The sequence below is a fragment of the Squalius cephalus genome, assembly GCF_949319135.1.
Source record: "Squalius cephalus genome assembly, chromosome: 11".
Lineage (NCBI taxonomy): Eukaryota > Metazoa > Chordata > Actinopteri > Cypriniformes > Leuciscidae > Squalius > Squalius cephalus.
The window spans coordinates 13209230-13232545 of record NC_137132.1 but is presented as its reverse complement, the minus strand read 5'-3'; the positions used below and the strand labels follow the sequence as shown (position 1 = coordinate 13232545).

Below are 23316 nucleotides of genomic sequence, written 5' to 3'. Positions count from 1 at the left end.
AGACATCCGCAGAGATATTGTAATTTGGATTTTAGTTTTGAAGGTTAATAAGTCTCAGAGAAACCAGCCCTCACCAAGACATGCCAAAACAAAGTCTTATATAAACAAATCCAGCACACGAATCACACAATAAAACAATAATCTACAACAGACACCAAAAACATACTGCAAATAACTTCATTTTAACTTTTTTTGTTAAAGGGAGAGTTCAGCCAAAAATGAAAATTCTGTCATCATGTACTCTTTAATATTCACACATTTTGTGTTCCACAGAAGAAAGAGTCAAACAGGTTTGGAACGACATGAGGGTGAGTAAATGATGACAGACTTTTCATTTTTGGCTGAACTAAACCTTTAACACTAAATGACAGCATCAGCTAATTATACACCTTTGGCTTTGGTCAGCCGTGTGTCATTCCCTGTTCTGCCTGTTGGATAAAATTAGTTTGGTGCCAAATTTTCCTCATCACCTCATCTGGTCACAGCACCAGATGATCCAGGGCGCCCATTGCTGCCTACTCACCGACAGACTCCAGGAGCACAAAATAAGTTCTCCAAGGGACAAGTCTTAACCCTTAATCGCTGTTTGGGGTCAAAATGACCCCAATGGACTTTTCCTTCATTTTTTAAAAGTGTTACCTTCATCGCAGGGGCATGAAACTCTGTGACTTTTCCTAAATAATCTATCTAAACATGCACAAAAAAACTGGGCTTGATTTGGTTGTTCTAAAGGTGTGTAAAAATTTTTTTACCATTTAAGCTGTTTGGGGTCAAAATGACCCCACATTGAAAATGAATGGGAAAATGAAAAAAATGACTTTTTTTAATTTTGTTTGTCAAAAAAATAAAAGTAAATCCATTATAAATCTGAAAATTTTTACAAATAAACCAAGGTCTGGTCCTAGAGCATAAATAAAAAGTAGAACGAACTTTCTATCTCATACACACACACACACACACGCACACAAACACACACATGTATGTGACTGCAACAGAGAGCATTTTTACAGAAATTGGCAAATAAAATAAACAAAACTGGCATAAATCTAAAAAAAATTACATTTAAATCAAGGTCTGGTCCTAGAGCATAAACCCAAAGTGGAATGAACTTTCTATCTCATACACACACACACAAACACACACAAACACACACGTATGTCACTGCAACAGAGAGCATTTTTATAGAAATTGGCAAATAAAATCAACTAAACTGGCATAAATCTGAAAAATGTCACATATGCAACATGGAACAAGCTTGCCCCCCCCCACCCCCACCCACACACACACACACACACACACACACACACACATACACACATACACACACACACACACACATTACAGTCATGTCATAGTGGTGACTTGTAAATGTATGTATAATAATTTGCAAAATATCAAAATATATCAGAAAACAACAACAAATTATAACTCTGACAAAACTACATATTTTGTATGTATTTCAAAATGTTTAAATAAATATTCACAAAATATATATCATAAAGTTGTGAGGAGAAGTTTAAGCATCAAGAAAAATGAAGTGAAAATGAATGAGTCTCTATGGCCCTCTATTGGATATATGTGGTCATTGCAATTTCTTTCTTTAATTATAATTTCTAAAGTTTTTCCACAAACCAGCAGATGTCAGTATTCTATCCCTAACACATAGAGCAATGTCCAAAAACTATTTAGATTTAATTAAGATCATCATTTAAGTGATTTTTTCTTTAAAATATCTTTTTTCATGAGACAATTGATGGCCTAGTTATGTAATTGTGCAGTAAATAGTTAAAAAACTTCAAAATTTCCACAAAAACACAGCATAAATGTATAGTTGAGAAGTAAATAAAAAAAATGATATATAGTTTTCCATATAAAAAATTATATTTCCTTATGTAATCGCTCTTTAAAAGTTTGGGGTCATTTTGACCCCAAACAGCTTAAGTGTTGTCCTTTTTTAACAGCGATTAAGGGTTAAAGGGACACTTTGGGGATCTGTAAGCGGTTCATGAGTTGATGAAAAACTAAATAGATTGAATGTAACATTAATATAAACAAATGGGGCTGCACAATTAATCAAAGTAAAACTAAAATAGCAATATGTCTTATCAAATCAAACATTGCAATTTAATAAAGTATATATACTCTCTTGCACTGTGTATTTCATAGTAAAGCACGGCACTGTTCATCTACACGTTTGCAGAGCAGCTTGGAGATGTGGCTTCTCACAAACTCTATCTCTCCAACTCTGTCACTTTGTTTATTCACATTGGAATAATTTTCTACGTTTTCATGGACAGTTTACAGAATTTCACAAATATTTAAAAAAAGTTACTTTTGAAAGTAAAGTATTTTAAGACATAAATATTTGTTTTGTAACTTGTAGTATAGTTGGTGCTTGTAAAGACTAAACTTAGGTGTCAACTATTTCCATTAGCAGTAGAGTATTTGTTGTTTGTGTCTGGATGTCTCAGCAGTAGCAATATGAGACATTTTTTTATGGCATTTCATACTATATGTTCAAAATACAATTGCAAGATATGGCAAAAATAATCACAATTGTATATATCATGGTAACAATTGTTGGCACCCCTGGTAAATATGGTCAAAGATGGCTGTGAAAATAAATGTGCATTGTTTATCCTTTTGATCTTTTGTTCAAAACAATTCGCAAAAATCTAACCTTTCATTGAAGTAAAATAATTGAAAGTGGGGTAAATATATAAAATATCTCAGAATTGTATTCCCATTCATATTTACCTTTTTTTAGCACACCCAGGGTGACTTGAAACATGAAATTATCCAGTCATGACTTCCTGTTTCACAGGAGGATAAATATGAGGAAACACAAAGACCAAATCCCCTTAATCATCCATTACAATGAGTAAAACCAAAGAATATAGTTCTGATGTGCAGGAAAAGATTGTTTAGCTTTACAAACTAAAGTTGTTTGTAAGCCCAGTGGTGGTAAAAAGTTGGCCAAAGACTCTCCAAGGATCCCAGCTGGAGACTTGCAGAAATTAGTTGAGTCTTGGGGTCAGAAAGCCTTAAGAAAATATCAACATCTCCACATATTGTTTGGGAGAGTTTCGAGAAAAAATCCCCTGCTCTCATCCAAAAACAAACTCCAGCATATTCAGTTGTCAGACACTCCTTGAACTTCAAATGGGTCCTGGTTCTATGGTCAGAAGAAACAAAGAAAAGTGCTTTTTGGCAGCAAACCCACCAGATGGGTTTGGGGCAAACAGGGATAAAAAGTACCCCATGCCCACTGTTAAATATACCGCTAGATACCGCTTTAATGTTGTGGGCCTATTTTTTTTTGCTGGAGGTCCTGGATATCTTGTTCATAATTGATTCTATTAAATACAGATAAAAAATCAAAACATGACGGCTTCTGACAGACATCTTATAATGGACCGTGGTTGGATCTTCCATCAGGGCAATGATCCAAAAAACCATCAAAATCTACACAAAAATGGGTCTCTGAGCATGAAAGCCCAGTCTCCTGACCTACTGTAAACCCAATAGAAACTGAAAAGGAGAGCGTATCAACATGGATCTGGGAATGTGAAGAGATTCTGTAAGGAGGAATGGTCTCTGAACTCTTGTCAGGTGTTCTCCAAACTCATCAGGCATTATAGGAGAAAACTCAGAAGTGTTATATTGGGAAAATTTAGGTTGCACAAAATACTGAATAAAAGGGTTCCATTAATTGTGGCTAATGTGTTTTGGATAAAGATTTATTCCATAAAGAGATTTTCCCCACATTTTCAATTCTTTTACTTCAATGAAAGGTTAGATTTTTGAGATTTTTTTTAAATAAAAGATCAAAAGGATTAACAATACATATTTATATTTACAAGCTGCTTTGTTCATATCTAGGGTGCCAATAATTCTGACTATGTATAAAACACAAAAAAACATATGTTATCTATTAATATTTTGTGTTGTTAAATTATTGAAATATTAACATCAAGTAAATATTTTATGTCTAAGGGGTTCAGCTAAGTTAGATTGGTTTAGTTCAACCAAATTATTTTAATTCTGTCATCATTTACTTACACTTATGTTGTTCAAAACCTGTATGACTTGCTTTCTTCGTGGAATTTTTATGTGACATTTAGATATGGATTTGTTTTTTATATCTTTTTGTCTTGTCCATAGACAATGAAAGTCAGTGGTGTCCAATGTTGTCTGTATTCCAACATTCTTCAAATATTTTCTTTTGTCTTGTTTTTTAAATGTATTTCATTTATTTCTGTGTAAAAATTGTAAATCTCATTTAAGCCTTTCAAAGCTCCAATATTTACCGGGACAATAATACAACAACAGTATATTGTAAATATGCTGAACTGATTAGTGCAATACAAGACCAAAATGAACAGGAAAAGGAAAAAAAAGCACAAGAAATACATAATTAGGCCTTACTTCTTTTCTTGTCCTCTTAGGGCATCTCAAACCCCCTGCCTTTAAACTGATGAGTGAATTGACGCTCTGAAACCTGGCTGTGAGGGATCTTGTCTTTCATTGCCTCACTGCACAGCAATGTAACGTGCTGGAGCGCTGCATCTGTGTGTGTGTGTGTGTGTGTGTGTGTGTGTGTGTGTTCCTCTCTCAGGAGCTCGGCTTCTCGCTCTTCAGTAATAACAACATCTCCATTGCGCTCTCACGCATCTAAAAAACAGCACATCCATGCAAAAGTGATGCAAAGGCACCAAAGTTCCCCTGCACATGTGCCAGAGATGGATCGCTAATCACTGAAACATCTGACAGCCTTTGTTTCCTTCCCGAAGAAAGCATGATGTCACTGCGAATGTTGTAACTTACTGTAGCGTTAGAACTTTCTGCCGTGGCCCGTTATTAAGCGTTCTCATGTTCCTTGTAATAGCAAAGTGCCATAACAATACATTCAGTGAAACCTGACTTCCATTATTCACTGTGACGGTATGAAACTATTACATGAAAATTACAGGAAATGATTATAAATACAGTTTTGTTGTAGCAACTAAACTCTTGAGAATCTCCTCATTTTCCTGAATAAATATAAGCATTTGACTGGTTCATATTGTTGCATTTGTACTGGAAAACTATTAAACACGTCTTGGCTTACTTAGGGGGACTTTTAACTGAGAAGTACTAATGGAAGAAGTGCACTTGTTTTTAATCAGGCGGCAAACCCTACAAATCCTGTTTCACGCTCTAGTGAGGAGGGAAAGAAACAAGGCTTGGTGGTTTTGTGTGGATACATAAGATTTATTGCTGAATTAAGATGTTCTAGGACACTATTTCACATTCTGTTACGAAATACACTGTACTAGCTGAACTAAGTACATGTATTTTCTAAAAAAAAAAAAAGAAGAAGAAAAAAAAGAAAAAAAAAATAGGGCAGACTGCTCTTGGATTGGGTTTTTTGTTTGTGTATGAATGAGCAACAAAGAGAGAATTACTGAACGAAAAAATGATTGAACCAAACAGCAGCTGCAGCTGAAAAGTTTGCTATTAATTGGGAATTTAATAAACACATTCCACCAGATTCCTGAGAAACTTTCCTCTCAAACAGATGGTATTGTCAATTGCTTTTTCCGCAGCTGACCAGCTGTCTTCCGAAAATTAAAGTCCTCTCCTGAATGGTAGATATACACACATATGCCTTTCAAAAAAGACTAAGTCCACAAGCATGCTTATGTTATCGTGCCAACACAGTCACTTGATTATTCATAAGTATTTTATGATTTTGTATGAAGTTTGTGTTTGGACTTTCCGTTTGCATTTGTTCAGTTTCCCACCACTGCTTTGTTTCCATGGTCACCGTCTTCATTAGTTCATTTGGTTCAGCTATGTGTCGTTAATCATCTCGTTAGTTCTTTCTTTGTCTCATGTATGTAAACCCCGTGTTTTCCCTCAGTCTCTGTCGGTTCTCGTTAACGTTTGGTTGTGTTTTCCCCCTGTGGTCTTCCTTGTTCCAATGTGTTTGTTCATTAAAGTCTTCCTTCGTCATTAGCATTTCTGAGTACCACAGTTATGTAACACTACCGATAAATCGTATGTTTTTTATTAGTCAGATTGCACAAATTCATACGAAATCACCAACTAGTACAATACTTCTGAATTTCATGTTGTATCTTGCTAATACAATGACTGTTACAAAAAAAATATCTAAATAATTAAACTAGTACAGGGACAAAAAAAAAAAAAAAAGATAAAATAATGCTAGTAAAAATGTTTAAGGACTTTATGGAAAACAGATGTAACTGAAATGTTTATTACTCACTATTAAATTCTTGTTAGAACTATATAGAATTGTTCTATGAAAGCAATATCACATTTGCAATAATGCTGATTTTCAGAAACAGCTTAAATGTGCAAAACCATCAAATTGGTGATAATTAGATTGCTTTAGATCAGTGGTTCTCAACTGGTTTAGCCATGGGACCCTCATTTCCCCAAGGTCATTAAGCTGCAACCCATTTTTTAAACAAGCAAATGTATTAAGTACCACCCCACGTTACTTATACACATAAAGTGTGGGAATGTCACTATCAAAAGTTGTATCCTACCTCCATTTAGTTAGTTGGCATGAGCCACCACAGTCATCAAAAATATTTTTTTTAAATAGCACAAAGTGAAAATAAAGTGGTATTTTGTGGTATAGTGACGGAAAATACGGTGGTAAATACACAATACTAACATGAACTGTAAATAAAACATATGGACACTGATCCTGATAAATAGACTGAACATCGTAGGCCTACCTGCATGCAAATCCTTTCCAGATAAAACACGACGTACCAGTTACATAAATGACTTTTTTGGTAATTTCATGTTTTAGCTACTAATTGTCAAGTTTATCAGGGAACAGGGAAAGTTCGTACGAGAGACTCTATTTCATAACAAGTTAAGACATATAGCTTAGCTTGACGACATCTCGTCTGACAGCAGAATCAGCAGGTCTTTCAAAATAAAAGTCCCGAATCAGAAAAACATTTAGAATTACGTTTTGTTGTCCTTTCTTTGACTCTGCGATCCACCAGTTGAGAAACACTGCTTTACATGATATTCAGCTTTTAGACTAACATCAATTTGTCTTGAATTAGCTTTGCTTAGCATGTCAATGTGACCTTGTGTTTTTGAAAATGACTCAAACATGCGTCTATTGCAGCGCAAAGGGGTTGGCCAACAAATAAAATCACCACAACGGATAACTTTCATGTGGCAATAAATCATCCGCAATTTCTCCATCGTGTTCCTGTCTGCGTTTCCACTGATAACATCTGTATGGTTTACTGTAATGGAAGAACGCTCTTTTGTTATTACACAAAGACCACCAAAGGCTCTGCTGGAATTCAAAGCAGGAAGAGCAGATCAGAACACAGTGTCTGTATCCTGGAACGGCCCCTACAAGCCCCTCAGCAGATAATGGCTAATTCTGCTCTCAATCTGCTTGTAAATGCTGCTATGTAAATGTCCCCTATAACATGGAAGGTCAAAACAGGTTCAGCCTTTGATCACGCGCCAATGTAAAGCACAGTACAGACAGGGGCCGTCCGAAAAATCTATCCGAGCATGATCACGGCCCCTTTAAACTGTGTTAAACGGAGACATATTGACCTGAAGAGCGCAGTCATTTAGGGACACGCTGTCCAAGACATGTCATGAGGTACTTGGATACCTCCCTATTCTCATAACACTCCTCTACTATTAGACGCCTTCATATTTCTTAGCCAGCGTGAGTTCAGTGTGGTTCTGCTTAAAAATGAATGCATCATCATGAAAGCTGAGCTTTCATTTAGGTGTGGGGTGAGATGTTGGAGAAAGAAAAGAAAGGTCAAATTCCCCCGGGACAGCAAAAAGGAGAAAAACAATAAAGATTTATATTAACTGCAAGGATAGCAGAGATTATGATTTAATGTTGTTTTCTGTATTCCCTAAAGCAGACTTCAAGCAAGCACATTCAAGTCCGTGTTTGCGAGGATCTGGACGCGTTGTGTTTCCTGCACTCAAAACAAGTCATTCATCTAAAAGTAACGCAATCAGTTGGGATTCAAAGCTACTCTCAATGTTGTTTACATCATGTGGAAGAGTGGGAGAGTTAACTGATGCTAATGAAACGAATCAATGGCACCTTGTGCGTAGAACTACAGCTGAAGGTTTGGATATAAATAGAGATTCTGAAAGATCGTCAGGTCAGGTCAGTGAAAATACAGCTGGTGATAATATGAAATATACAAGCAGAGACCACAAAAAGTATTTGGAAACTTAAGCCACACTTAAAAACTATCAGTGTCTTAGTAATATATATAACAAAATGTCACATTTTGAAAAGTGATGGCACAATTACACTTTATAATCTACTTGTTATACATTTTAAATGATAACACACACACACACACGTCCACTCCCATTTGGGGTAAGTACCTTCTTTCCTTTTTTTATAATACTTTTATTAATCAAGGATGATTTAAATTGATAAAAGTGAAAGGAAATGCATTAATTAATAAATAAATGCTGTTATTTTGAACTTTCTATTCACCAAACAACACTGAAAAAAATGATCACAGTTTCCACAACAATATTAAGCAGCAACAACTGTTTTAACAGTTAACATTGATAATAATAAGAATAACATTAACATTGATGATAAGATTTTTTTTGAGCACGAAATCAGCATATTAGAATGATTTCTGAAGGATCATGTGACACTGAAAAAAATTCATCTTTGCATCACAAGAATAAATAATATTTTAAAATACATTCAAATACAAAACAGTTATTTTAATTGTAATGCTTCACAACATTTCAATGTTTTTACTGTAAGTTTTGATCAAATAAATGCAGTCTTAGTGAGGAGACTTTCTTTTCAGAAACATTTTTAAAAATTATACTAATCACAAATTTGTGAATTCATATATTCTCATATACTCCGTGGTTGTCAAATACTGGTAAAACAGCGCTAGCATCATTTGTTTTCACTTGGTTTGAATATTTTGTTTTCTAAAGAATGACATTAGTCCTTTAAGTGTGGTATAAGTGTCCAAAAGTGTGTTGGGGGGTCTTTTTTACCTCAACTAAAGTTTTAGTCTTTGCTTATACTGCCACCTTGTGGTTGAAAACCAAACTATCCTAAAAATCCCAGCAGCTCTAGGGCTCCTTCTTTTGGCAGAACTAGAACAAAAGCTCCATTCCGATATAGTATGAACTCTGTAAATGCAAGTATACACTGAATAAACAACTGCGAGTTGATGATCTGATGAGAAGATGAATTGCTAAATATTTTCACACTGCTGACTATATATAAACATGAGCGAATACTGAATATAAGAACTGGATGATCACCAGGAGGCACTGTGAGAGAGAACTACATCACAAAAATTCTTCCCTAATACAAGACAGTATTATAGCCTACTGTCTGGCATAATTACAAATATAAAAAGACACTATTTAAAAGCACCTGACATATCCAGTGAGTGATGTGTTAAACACGTCTTGTTGGCCACGACTAAAGCCGCGGGATAACACAAACCAGAGACCAAATGAAACTTTTTGTTGGCTCAACACAAGTGTCTTAATTGAACGCATGCTTGCTTGTATTTTTTGTTGCATAAGATAGGGGGAGGAGGGAAAAAGAAATATAGAAAAATATGCATCTCATTTTTGCCAAAACTAAAGCATGTCAAAACGGTCCTAGAGAATAAACGTTCAGCAAATGATTGCATATCTTCAGTGGAGCCATGTGTTTTCCACATAGATGGGTTGAAGTTCATGTTAATCTTTAATTATTCAACAAGTTTACAAAGAGAAAAAAACCGAGGCCTTGTTAAATCAGTTATTACTAAAGAAATATGCGCAGGGCCAAAATGTTCAACATGGCCAAAAGATACAAAAAGGCAGGATCAATTTATCAGTGTCCTTCTGTCATGAAGTGCAGCTGATGATTTATTGGTTTAAATTACTGAAGCCCTCACGCGCCACATGGATGAAGTGAACGCTACTGCTAGCCAGCTTGAGCAGGATGTAACGTAATATGTAGTCAAATGAAAATATTTTGAAATGACTCAAAAATATCGAAATCCTGAGCCAGAAATAATCAAAGACACACCATCAGGTTTCTCTTCATCTTTACCTACTCTAAGGTGTTGACATTTTCATCCTGTCTTGTATTGAAACGGAGCATAAACCATATGACTTTCTTTCTTCTATGGAACACAAAAGGAGATATTTAACAGATTGTCCAAGCTCCTCTTTTCCATTCAATGAAAGTGGATGGGGACCAATATCTGTCAAACTCCTAAATGGAGAAAATGCACATAAGTACTTAATAAGTATCATAAAAGTAGCCTGTGCAACTTTTGCACTAAGTTAAGTAATAAGCTAAGATATTTTTGCAAATTTAAAGGGATAGTTTGCCCAAAAATGAATTAATTAAATTATTTTGTATGACTTTCTTTCCTCTGTGGAGCACAAAACACTTCATCATTTTTTTTTCTTTAAGATTTTTATTTAAAGAAATTCTCATAAGCAACGAATGCATTCAATTGGTCAAGTGACAGAAAATACTTTTGCATTGTTTGCAACAAAAAGTTCTTTAAAAAAAACAAATGCTTGATAATAGTAATAAATGTCACTTGAGCAGCAAATCAGCATATTAGAATGATTTCTGAAGGATCATGTGACACTGAAGACTGGAGTAATGATGCTGAAAAAAATCAGCTTTGTCATCACTGGAATAAATTAAATTTAAAATCTATGCAAATAGAACACCATTATTTTAATTTGTAATAATATTTCTCAATATTGCTGTTTTTATCATATTTTTGATCAAATAAATGCCGCCTTGGTGAGCATGAGTCTATTTTTTTTTTTAAATTAAAAAAAATTTGCCAACCTGAACTTTTCAATGGTAGTGTATTTTAAAAAGTGTTTGAAGTGTTTAAGTCAAATTTAATGGGATCCAAAACAACAACTTTCTTTGTATTTAAAAAAAGAAAAGAATAAAAAAGTATTCAAAATATTCTTTGCCGCTTTAAAGGGGATTTAATATGAAGAATTCAGAAACCCTTGTTATTAGCGACACCGGTGGCCGTTAAGTGAACTGCAGCCGGGGGGCGGTTTCACAAAGATAGACTTTGACTATGGCTTAGATATAGTAGATAGTCAGACTTCAGATAGACATCTAAATCAGACCGTTGCACAAAGCACTTACGACTCTGACTATCTTAAGTAGGACTACACTGCAGTGCATTCTGGGTAAAATAAGACACTTTTCAAAACAAAAAACATGGCGGATCGAGTAAGCGCATTCAACCGCTCGGTGCAGTTTACCCCAGCGGAAAATATGTGTTTGTTGGAGGAGTATAACAGTTACAAGGACATTTTACTTGGGAAATTTAGTGGAGAATGTAGTAACAAGAAGAAATATTTAAATTATGAGCCATTTTCCCTTTTCTTTTGGCTGTTTGTAATGTAACTGATTGTTACAGCTGGTTGCCAAGGTAACAGAGTCTTAGACCTAAGTTAGCCTGGGGGGTAAGGTGTCTAATTTTTTTGGTCTAAATTAAGGCAGTCTTTATTTTTGTGAAACAGTCTAACTTGCATTAGACTAGTCTATGAGCAAATTTTAGACTTGTCTAACACTATAGACCGGTCTAAAATAGCTTTGTGAAACCGGCCCCAGCTCTTTCGGTATTATCCTGATTTCCTGAACATAAGCTTTCACTTCATATGTCATAAAGACTTTATATACAGAGTTTGGTCATAACGAAAGAGGCTCTCAGGAGCGCATGCATAAATGTCACATCCTTTTGATTTTCCTGACAAAAGCGTCCAGAGTCCTTCACAATAAAAATTATACAGGCTATTAGGAAGTCAGGGCATCTATGGCATTATTAAATTTCGTTACAAGCTGTTCACACATTGGCAATAAAAAAGCGATTAATAGCCTACATGAACATTCTTACACATAGGGCTATAAGCACATCCTAAACAGGCTTTAAGCCCGAACATCCTGTAAGGCAGCTTTGGTCAACATTGACTTTCACTGTGTAGAAAAGAACAGCTACAACTTGCTGGGTTTGAGCCAACATTCATTACGTTACCAGCCCAAATCTTTAACCACTGGGCCATATCACTCCACAAAGAAACTAGTGCAAAACATTAAATATGAAACATTTGCATCTGTTTTATTTGTCAAGTGTGCTGTGAACGTTGGTTATTGACAGGCCTGCTTATTTCATTGAGCTAGATGTCATTGATGACTAAGTCTGTGAGCAGTTCCAGGTCTGTAGCACCTCAGGGAACATTCCTGTGCTCTGTTTGTGGTCTAACCTCACAGTATTACCTTTCTGTTGAGTGTTTCCTAATATTTGTAGGAACTGTGTGTGGGATTTACTGGCATATAAACATTTCACATACTGCACATTCAAAAGAACATGGTTTTACAAAGCTTACAACTAGGCTAATTAAATTACTAATCTAATATAACATAAAATAATTACTAATCTATTACAAATTAATTTGTTAGTTTATTTTAAACAGATGCATTCAAAACTACTAATATAAAAAGAAGCCTGTCGGATTGCTAATTTAATTTGCTCATATTTGAGCATTAGGTGTCTTTTCATTTTTTTTTTTCTAGTTTCCATGAGCACATCACTAGTTCCTGAATAGAACACAGAATGATTTAAGGATCATTAATCTTTTAAAATTCCACTTTATCTGAGATGAGGTTGTATTTCTGTTATTTCAGGTTAGTGCCAATGTCCTTTAAAGAGCTCTTGACCTGTTTTTTTGCCAGTTTGCCATTATGCGATCCAGTGGCACTCAGTGTTAGCCAGTTAACAACATTTTGGATACTCATGCAAGTTTAAGAAAGGGCTACTTAATGCATAATGATATTTGGTGCTTGTACACCAAATGATGTCATACATGTTTAAAGCTTAAAGGGTTTTCTTTTGATATCATGTAATAAAGTAGGAGTCTGCATTAAAAAAAAAAAAAGATGACGGATGGACGGATAGATAGATGTATAGATAGATGGATAGTATGTTTTGTTGTGACAGAAATCAGTGAAGGTAAAGGGTCATGATGACTACACACTCTGAAGACTCGCCAACTTGCCAGACTCATTGTGTCGACCCCAGAATTAGTCCCAGATACTAGATCTGATTTCAATAACCCAACGTCTCTCTGTTAATCCATTTCTGTTGATTTTGGAGATAGACCTGTTTTTCCAAGGGCAAAAACTTTGAACAAAGGTTTAGAGATGTTTTCCACCAAATTCTAGGAAAATCTGGATGTTTAGCTCCAAGATGTCCGTGCTTGTAATCTCACATCATAGAAACAGCAGTGCGGTATTATTTAGCATGAGGAGGATTTACTGTAGCAAGTGATGTGTTTTGGCAAACGCTTCCCCTTGTTCTTTTCGACTGACCACGTGTATTAGCACGATGACACAATGTTACATTTCAATAATGGAAACAAATGTATTAATTAGATGGAATAAAAGCACTGACAGGTCCGTTAAAGTGACAGCGTGTCAATAAAGATTTAGCTGTAGGGTAAGTGCTACCAAATTCTGTTCATTAAAAATGCTGCCAATAGAATTACATCATTTTTAGTTGAGAAGTGCTGTTTAAAATCACAGTTCACTCAACTTCACTTATTCACAACATGTTAATTTTTATCATGTGAATCTCATGAATTACTGACAACCATAGATCATATTGTCGAAATATTTAATAAAACAAGTCAATAGTTTTATATTTCATTGTTGTTGATGTCATTTATTCATTCTTTTAATGTTAGGTTCCATCTCAACTAAACGTGACCTGTGGGTCTGTGTGACCTAAAGAAGCAGTTTCTGTTCACTCTTTTTTTTTTGTTGGTAGATTCGTTTGCATCTATAAATCCCCAGTATGTTTTTGGTACCAGCTGTTTTCCTGTTTTAAACGTAAACTGAATCACAATTACGTTTGAGTAAGTTGTTTCAAAAAAGTGTAACATGCTAACCGAAACTGAAAGCACTTTTGTAAATAAGTGACAACTGAATTCAATGACAATATCGACTGCTTTATACTATTATTTCAATATACAATAAAACAACACATGGCCTACTACAATATATACGCACCAGATCACTTACAAAATTACAAATAGTGCAACATTCAGCGCATTTCGCATGAGTACAGTGTAACAAAGCCATCAAGCCATTGTAATGCATACTTGGGCAACGGCTTACAGTGCAAAACTTGAATCTAAATCAGCATGCATTGAGACACAGCTCACATGATCACGTACGGAAAGGACCGTTTTAAACAAATACTGGGTAGTTTGTGCAAGCAGAATGGTGACAAGATGACGCTAATAAAACATGAAAACTGACAGTAAGAATCACATCTGCATCCATTTGTTACTGATTTTTAACTGAATTAGATTATTTACACACATTAAGGCAATAAAGACATCATTTAATTCTCTATTATTTGTTGTTAAAACTCTATTTGTCTTTTTATAATGTGCATACAAGGAAATTAACATTTAAATAAATTAAACATTTAAAAGGATAGATCACCCAAAAATAAACATTGTCATTATTTACCCTAATGTTGTTCCAAACTGGTATGATTTTTTTTTTTCATCTGTGCAAAACAAAGGCATTTTAAGGAATGTTGGTAACCCAATAGTTTTGATGCTCATTGACTTCCATTATACGGACAAAAAAAGTCCTCAGACATTTATCAAACCCTCTTATACATGTTCCACAGAAGAAAGAAGTAATACAGGTTTGGAATGACACGAGTAAATAAAGACAGAATTTTCAAGTTTTGGGTGAATTAACACTTTAAGATAACTTACATACTTCAATAAGAAGGTAAATAAATATTAAGACGTTTTTGATGAATCAACATGATCTTTTCTTTAGAGGCATTCTGTCAGCATCTAACCACTTAATTAGAAGTTGTGACGAGTGACATTATGTTTAAAGGCTTCATAAGTTGGCTGAAAACACACAAAGCACGTACAACTTTACCGTGACACCAGAAGCAGATGTGACAAAATTTCATACTCAAAGAGGAATCTCAAGAAAAAAAAAATAGGCTTTCCTCCAATTGAAGGCTAAAGAGATCAAACTGGAAAAGCGTCTGAAGAATCATTGGGAGGGAATGTGTGTAAACTCAAGGTATAACATGACTGAAAGGCCATAAACAAGTAATAGGACGGTGTGGAAATGATCTGTGCAGTCCTTTTGTAAGAGCATTGCCCAAAGCTGAAGTGAGAACACGGTGGATAAAAGTTGGAGAACTTGCGACTAATTCAGATCCGGTATGTAGGGCTTTTGAGATCGGACTTGTGGTTTGATAAAACACAAAACAGGTGTCCATTAATCAATGCTCATCCGGATGTGCGTAGTGTGTCCCAGAAACAGGGAGACCAAATTGGTGCCAGACACAGGCTAAAGTGAATAAAATCCACACTTTCTTGATCGCATATTCCTGCCTGTATTTCCACCTAACACTGCAACGGACCTCACACGTTTGTATGCGATACGAATGTATGTATGCAAGCGGTTTTATGTCTCCACACACCTATGGTGGAAGCTTCTCAGCATTTTTGGACAGGCTGTGCAGAAGGGTTTTCAGAAAGTCCTCGTCAGACAGCTCAGGGACAAGAAACTCGATTAGCAGATCCCAGATGCAGTACACAAGATGTCTGCAAAAAAAAAAAAAAAAAAAAAGAGAGTCACAGGAGTTCACAAGCACTGCTACAGTACATCCTGCACACAGATCCAACAACACTGTATTATCAAAAACCTCAAGATCCTAAACAGGATGTCATGCAGACACTGGATTCGGACATTCCTTGTTGCCTTCCCCCCTCTTTATACAGCACAAACAGCTCATAAAGCAAAGGATACTAAGTCAATGTATAACTGATTGTAACAGCATCTGCTTCATCTGGATATCTACAGCAGACTACAGCATGTTCTAGTAAATCAAAGAGCAGCTCTCTCAAAACCCAAGCTGGTGAGAATAAATCATGCATCCCCACTGTGGTAACAGTCTACAAAGATGTCACGAGGTGTCCTGATAACACAACACAGCGATGTATCTATTGAAAGCACATTTTTGCATTCTTTTATCGGAATTGCTTACTTACTGTGCCATAAAAAGAATGATAGTAAAGTAGTTCATAGTGTAGGATTACAAATTTAAGAATATGTTTAAGATCTGCTGATCCTACATGCTTACATAACATCACATGAAAAACTAAGGTGAACACTGTACTGGGCATTCAAGGTGAACATGATGGCATCAATTTACTGATTAGAGTCAATATAGTTTCCATTGAAGGAGTTTTGTCAGTCTTTGATCTTCCTACTGAGAGTCAAACTATGTGTGAATGATTACATAGTCTTAGTTCTTGTGACCATGTGATGTTTATACAATTTGGGGGGTACCATTATCTTCAGTCGGGGGTAATTGTCTCTATTGTCTTTAAATTAGATGTTTCAAGGGTCACCTCTAAGGATGTGTGTAAGGTCAGTACCTTTAAGTACTGCCCACTGAATGTGTACTGTCTTTAGATGATTTGATTTAGTGGTCACCTCTAAGGCTGTGTAAGATCAAACACGTTCAAAGAATGTCAGCACCTTTAAGGACAGCCCACTGTGCGCCTGTAAGATACCATGAAAAGTTCCCTTAGTCAGACTTGATGACTGCAGCTACCGACAGCTCGTGTTCTCAATAAAGACTCCTGCTGAAGATACAACCAAGTCTCCTGGTCTTCGCTTCTGAGTTTCCTACAATAGTCAAGTAAATTACAACCTGACCACTTTAACCATTAAAGCCATATGTTCACTAGGCCATATCTGCTTGCCTCATGAAATATTTATGCGATTTTTGCAGCTAGAGACAGTTCAAAATGTTGAACAGTGTTGACAAGATGCTACAATATATTTCTGACTATATTTTCATATACGTCCTGACATTTCCACGGAATTTGGGATTTCCAATCAATGTTATTAATCTCGTAAATATGCATACAGGAACATTGCATAAATGGCTGCGGTGCTGATTTTTATCTTCATCTGTGTTTAGTGCTCAAACACACCTGTTTATGGTGGGGTCCTGAAAAGAATCCAAAACCGTCTGCCAAGATATCTTGTACTTCTCAGAGCCCAGCATATCACAGATCAGATCTGTAAAAACACAAAAACACACAATAAACTCAGACAAGGAACATAGAGATGAAGATCTGCTAGACTACACTACACTATTGATAAAAAACAATCCTTTTCTGTTGAGGTGGTTTCCTCTGACCTTCCCTTACTTATGTTTTGATTCAGCTTCTAAACAATGGTGTTACTGAACAGTTTTTTTTGTCACACAATTATTTGTAAACCCTATTTTCCAAAGGTCAAATTTTACCTGTTCCATCCAAAACACATTATTAAATGCTAAAAAGATATAAAATCAAAAATGTTCACTCAAAAGTTACAAATCAATCAATAAAAATATTTAAGCGTGATTAATCTCGTAATTTTCTTCATATTTAATACATTAATGCACCTAGTTCCCTTTTAATTGAAAAACCAATAGATAATCAATTACTGATCTGTCAGTCACTTAGAAAAGAGGAGAAAAACATCTCAGATTATGTCAATTACATTTGATCTATCCTTTAATTGTGTGTCAGTGGAGATCTCTCGAGGAGAGATTCCCTGATACAATTGTAAAGCGCTTTGGGTGTACAGTAGTACATATGAGAGCGCTATATAAATGCCTCACTCATTCATTCATTCATTCATTCCTGTAATTGTACAGATTTTCTTTTTTGAAAGAAGTCTCTTACTCTCACCATGGCTGCATTTATTCGATTAAAAATACAGTAAAAACAGTAATATTGTGAAGTAGTATTACTATTTTAACATTTTTTTAAATGTAATTTATTCATGTGAAGCTGAATTTTCAGAGTCACATGATCCATCAGAAATTAAAGGTAGGGTAGGCAAATTTTTATATACACTTTTTGTTATGCTGGTTGAAAGCAATCAATAACAGATGTGGTCTAAATATTAAACGTACATTTATCTTCTGTGGAAATCTCAGGACCAAATTTCCGTCCCATCATTGCATTCCATCTGATACGATGCCCTACCTGCCTGTCAACATATGTATTTCCATACCTCCGTGCACCCTGCTTGCGCAGACATCACACGTCATCATTAGGCTAGCAGTGTTGTGTTGTAGACAGACAGCCACCAAGCGCCAAAAACAAACTGAAGCCAGCTTTTACAGTTCCTCCTGAACCAAGACAACGAACTTATTCTGCATTCACACCATGTCGTAACCGTAATTACGAGTTGGCAACCCGGGACGTTCTGAGCTGTTTTCACGTCCTCAGACTCAATTTATGCATTTCTATGTCACCACTATCAACAATTAAATGAATCTGCAGCTGTCAGGTGAGACAAGTAAGATCTCTCTAAGTTGTTTACGTGCATTATTATAGTAAAGTTATGTGCTTTGAGACATGAGGTAATTTAATGCAGTTTCTAGTGACGCTTTGCAGACTCTGATCTGGCTGTGATCATTCATTTATTTTGGAGGAGGTGTGGCTTTGGAGACGCGTTGAAGCGAGGCTGGGATCTTAAAACGGTAGAGTATGTGTGGATATTATGAGGCGTCTCACCTGGCAGTAGTTTCATAAGGCACTGCAGAGCCTGTTTTCTGCTCTCCTGTTTCTGCTGCGGGCTGCGTTGGGGTCGGGGTTGAGCCGGCAGACTTCCTCCAGGCCAGATGGCCTCCTGCAGTGCCCGCAGATAAATCACCCAATACTCCGTACAGGTCAGGTTAACCACACCCACCTCTAGCCACCTAAAGGCCAATCACAGCAACACAAAGAATTTAATATTATGTACGTTTAGGTACGTTTACACGACAACGATTTACTAGAAACTGAAGTTTTTCCTTTGTGTGTTTGAAAAGTTTTGTGTACAGGTGATAATGTTGTCAAAATTATCCTCATTCACACAGATCTGTGAAAACGACTAAAAATGGTGTATTACGCATGCCAGGCCAATAGTTGGCAATGTCATGCACCTCTGCACAAACACATTCTTCAATGTATGTAAATAATGCATTTTCCCAGGTCGTAGTAGTGGTGTAGTAAATCTACACTTTGCTGGAGAAGCATTCATAAATCAGTATCTTGTGCAGCACAAACACGGTCCTGTAGTTCGCCATTGTTGTATTTGTTGTCAAGCACTCGCACATGCCTGAACAGGCAATACGCATAACATACGTCACTATTTTCACAAATTCGTGTTTTTGTAGTTTACATGGAGACGATAACGGTATCATTTTCAAAAACTTGCACTTTGAAACCCGTTTTCAAAAGTTCAGGCCCCCAAAACGTCATTGTCTTGTAAATGAACGGCCAAAACGCATGAAAAGTTTTCCGTTGTAAAACTTCCGTGTAAATCCCCCCTTGCAAATTGATGTGCTGCATGCAAACTGCAGAAAACACGCTACAAACCATGTGTGATCAAAATAAATTTAATAATTCTACCAAATGGAAAGGAGAAGTCAAAAAGAACATCATGTGTTTTTGGACTCCATCTTTCACGAATGTCCTTCAGCAAAATTGCAGTTCACATGTGCCACTGCAAAGTTCTTTGTCTATTCCAATTCATATCTGTGACGGGCCACATATGGATATAGTTTATCCTTTAAAAATAGCATCTCATTTCTAAGAATCAATTCTGCAAAATTACTTTCGGATAACTGAGGGATTGCATAACATTACTGTGGATGAGACTGTTTAATCTTTTAATAATCACTACCATTTTGGCAGACAGTCAGCATAACAAAAAGAACAGAAAAATATGTGGAAAAAAGTATTATAAGACATTAGAGAGTCTGATAGGATTTTTTTTTTTTTTTTAAATAGAAAAACAATAGGCTGGAAAAGAATAATGTCTATTTTACTAGGATTGCAATTTGATTAATATAAATAATTAAAAAATAATTACATGATATGACGATCTATCCTGTATTATTTTAGTGATATTCTATTATAATTTTTATTCACATTTTGAATTAGATTTTTTTATTTTAAAGTTTTAGTAATTGTCCTTTTTATTATTTTGTGTTTTTCATATATATAAATATATACAAAAGATATGAGTACAACAGTCAAACATGACTATCTAGTGCCTGTTTTGTTTTACAATTATTTCTTATAAATGAAGTGTTCTGTGTCTTATAAGCAGGTGATTTAATGCAGCAGAAAAACAACTGAGCAACTTCAGTCAACAGTTATGTTGGAAACAGGTGACAAATAGTCAGAAAATCTATAATGCTATACTTATATAACCCAATTAGGGCTCAAATCACATAACCAACTGGGAAAACATGTGCCCTCACCTGAGGGTTTACTCCTCTCATGAATACTATGAAGTGGACCCAGGAATTTCCTGTGTCATTGATTTAAATCTGTCCTGCTCTTCAATTACACAGCTGGTTTATTTTGGTCCTGACTCTTTGAAATGCCACAGATGCTACTTGGTGACAGAGCCTGAGATCCAGAGAACCTCTTATGGTCATGCTTACTCAATGCCAAAAAACAAATCGGTTTCCTAAGTATCTGAAGTATCTGAGCTGTCCCCAATGGGAGTTTCAGTCCAGAATGCATATATCTTATGTTTATGTCAGAGGGAATTATCACGGTGTGTGTGGAAGACATACGGATGCCAAAGTCTGCTCTACTTCAAGGCTACTACAGTGTCTAGCAGATCCCTTTAGACTCTCAAACAGAACGATGGATTTCCCAGTGGCCATTAAACTACAATTCTGGTCAAATTTCAATGACCCATGCAGTAACAACATGACAAGTTTCATTTGCATTGCCTGTCTGAGGAAAATATAAGGATATTTACCTACAGCAGAGATTTTTTATGGACTGCATGTTTGTGCACGTTGATGAAAGTCTCAATAGTACAAAAACATCAATATGCAGTGTTTGCACACAGGATTGCTAATCTGTTCTATGACAAAATGCTATTTTTAGAGCCTGCAGTAGGTTTAAATAGTAGATTTTACATCAGCTAAGTACATGTTAAAGAAGTCGAACAGGTTTTATTTCCTGGAATGATATTCAAGGCTCACTTCTATAAATGTTTCAGTCAAAATTCGAGCTTGTTGCCCAAAACAAGAGTACTAAGTCGGCCTGCGGATCTAATAGAGCTTCTGAAAGGACTTGCACCGGTCTGACTGAGAACATACGTAATTCTCGAGAAGCTCTGATGTAAGGTGATGGAACAAAAACCAGCTGTTTCAAAACAACAAGTGGAGTATTTTATTCCATTAATGGCATTTCTGCCATTATAAAGGGCAGTTAATATGGACTGGCATGGCCTTTGACGGAGACGTGCAGCATTAGTGGAGGAAGACATTTCTCAAGCCAACAGGAGTGGAAAACAAGGGTGCATGGAGCTCACTGGAGCCAATTAAGTTTAAACTACCCTTTTCAGGTTTTATTGTGAGCCTTCATTTCTTCTGACACTCCAAAAATATAAACATGATAAGTATATTCCATTCACAGCCTTGCCTGATCTGCATCTCAAATAAACTTGGAAAAACTGATGTGCTGGAAGACTCGGTAGGAACTGAACTTACATGGAGCGTTAATTATGATGCAACAAACTGACTGTGTTACATGAGACAAATGTAAAAAGTAAAAAACAAAACAACAATTGCGGTCCTACAAAGACAATGAATGAAGAGGTCTAATTGCAGTTTGGCAGCACTTTCATTTTATAGAATACAAGACATTTGCTAGCAGATCAAGAGACACCACATTATATCCTTAGGATATCCCAAACATTTTACTAATCTAACACTGCCTTGGCAAGCTCCTAACAGTAAAAAAACGACTGATAGAACGGCTGACAGAATGATGTACAGAACGATAGAACGACTGACTGATAGACAGTCAGAGTCTGTGTAGACGTGTCTCTGCTTTGCACATCTGGCAACTGTCTCAGTCAGATTGCATGGAGATTGTCAGCGGAAAGCCATAAATTTTCAATTGGATTGAGAACTGGATTCAGACTTGGCCACTCTAAGACATTAACATTGTTTTGAAGCCATGGCTTTATGATTGTGGGCACTATCTCGATGGAAAACAAATCTCCGAAATCACAGGTGTCCAGCAGACTCCATCACCCATCCCATTTTCCTCCATGATTTCCCTGTTTATTTGACTCTCATATTCCTTCTAGGGCCTGCTGAAAAGTAGCATCCACACAGCATGAGGCTGCCACCACCATGCTTCATAGTCAGGATGATGTGTTTTTATGTTCAGCACCAGACATGCCATTTAGTCAGATGGCCAAAAGATAAATGTTGGTCTCACCACAGAATCTTCATCCAGCTGGCAAACTGTAGCCGAGATGTCATATGACATTTTTCAACAGTGGCTTTCTCTTCGCCACTCACTCATTAAGCTGTGACTGGTGAAGCAATAGTTTTAAGTGGTTTCTATATAAAGCCAGTAACTCTTCAGAGTTGTCATTGGTGGCCTCCCTGAGCAGTCTCCTTCTTACACAGTGACTTTCCATTTCTTAATTACTGATTTAACTTGGCTCCAATGGATATTCAATCAGTGACTTGGAAATTATCTTGTATCCATGCCCTGTACTTTTCAATTTTTTCACTGATGTTTTAATAATTTTTCAGTTTAAGTTCTGCCGCAATACTGCTTCACCAGTCACTGGAGCTTCCAGATACAGGTGCATTTATATTTCAATCAACAGAAAACACTGTGAATTCTCAAACCAGTTGGTTACATTAGTAACAATTTAGGCGTATCATATCAAAAGGGGTGAATACTTTTTATACTCAGGAGATTTACAATTAAATTAGATCACCTTGTAAAAATATTTCAGGTAGTAGAAATTATTAACTAAGTAACCACCAACTATCAACTTAGATTATAGTTGCTTAGTTCCTAGAAAATTAGTTGATAGATACATAGACTACCAACTATGTAACTTTCAACTATCACATATAAACTGTCAGTGACTAAAACATATTTAAAAAGGTAAATATAACAGACAGGAATACATATGTAAAAAATTTTTGGTTTTCTAAGCTAAATCTATACTTTAAAAAGTCTAAGATCATGAAATAGCAGAGACAGAAACTGATTCTAGTGCAGGTGTCTGTAACAGGTGTCTGTGCAGACTGATTATTCAGAGATTCTTGTCCAAATAGAGGTAACAAGGAGACCAATTCAGCTCCTTCTTTCTTACCAAAT

At 35.9% G+C, this 23316-nt stretch overlaps 1 protein-coding gene across 2 annotated transcripts in view; it reads right to left on the bottom strand.

The window, feature by feature from the left end:
- Nucleotides 1–23316, bottom strand: part of snx19b (sorting nexin 19b) — a 59395-nt gene that overhangs the window by 22249 nt on the left and 13830 nt on the right. Inside the window, exons 10-12 of one of the 2 annotated variants that reach the window (XM_079886093.1) lie at nucleotides 18688–18872; nucleotides 17107–17194; nucleotides 15582–15705 (exon numbers count right to left, since the gene is read on the bottom strand). In XM_079886093.1, the coding sequence (XP_079742219.1) occupies nucleotides 15582–15705; nucleotides 17107–17194; nucleotides 18688–18872 (397 nt within the window). The remainder of the gene's footprint in view (nucleotides 1–15581; nucleotides 15706–17106; nucleotides 17195–18687; nucleotides 18873–23316) is intronic. The other variant, XM_079886094.1, reaches the window with a different exon arrangement.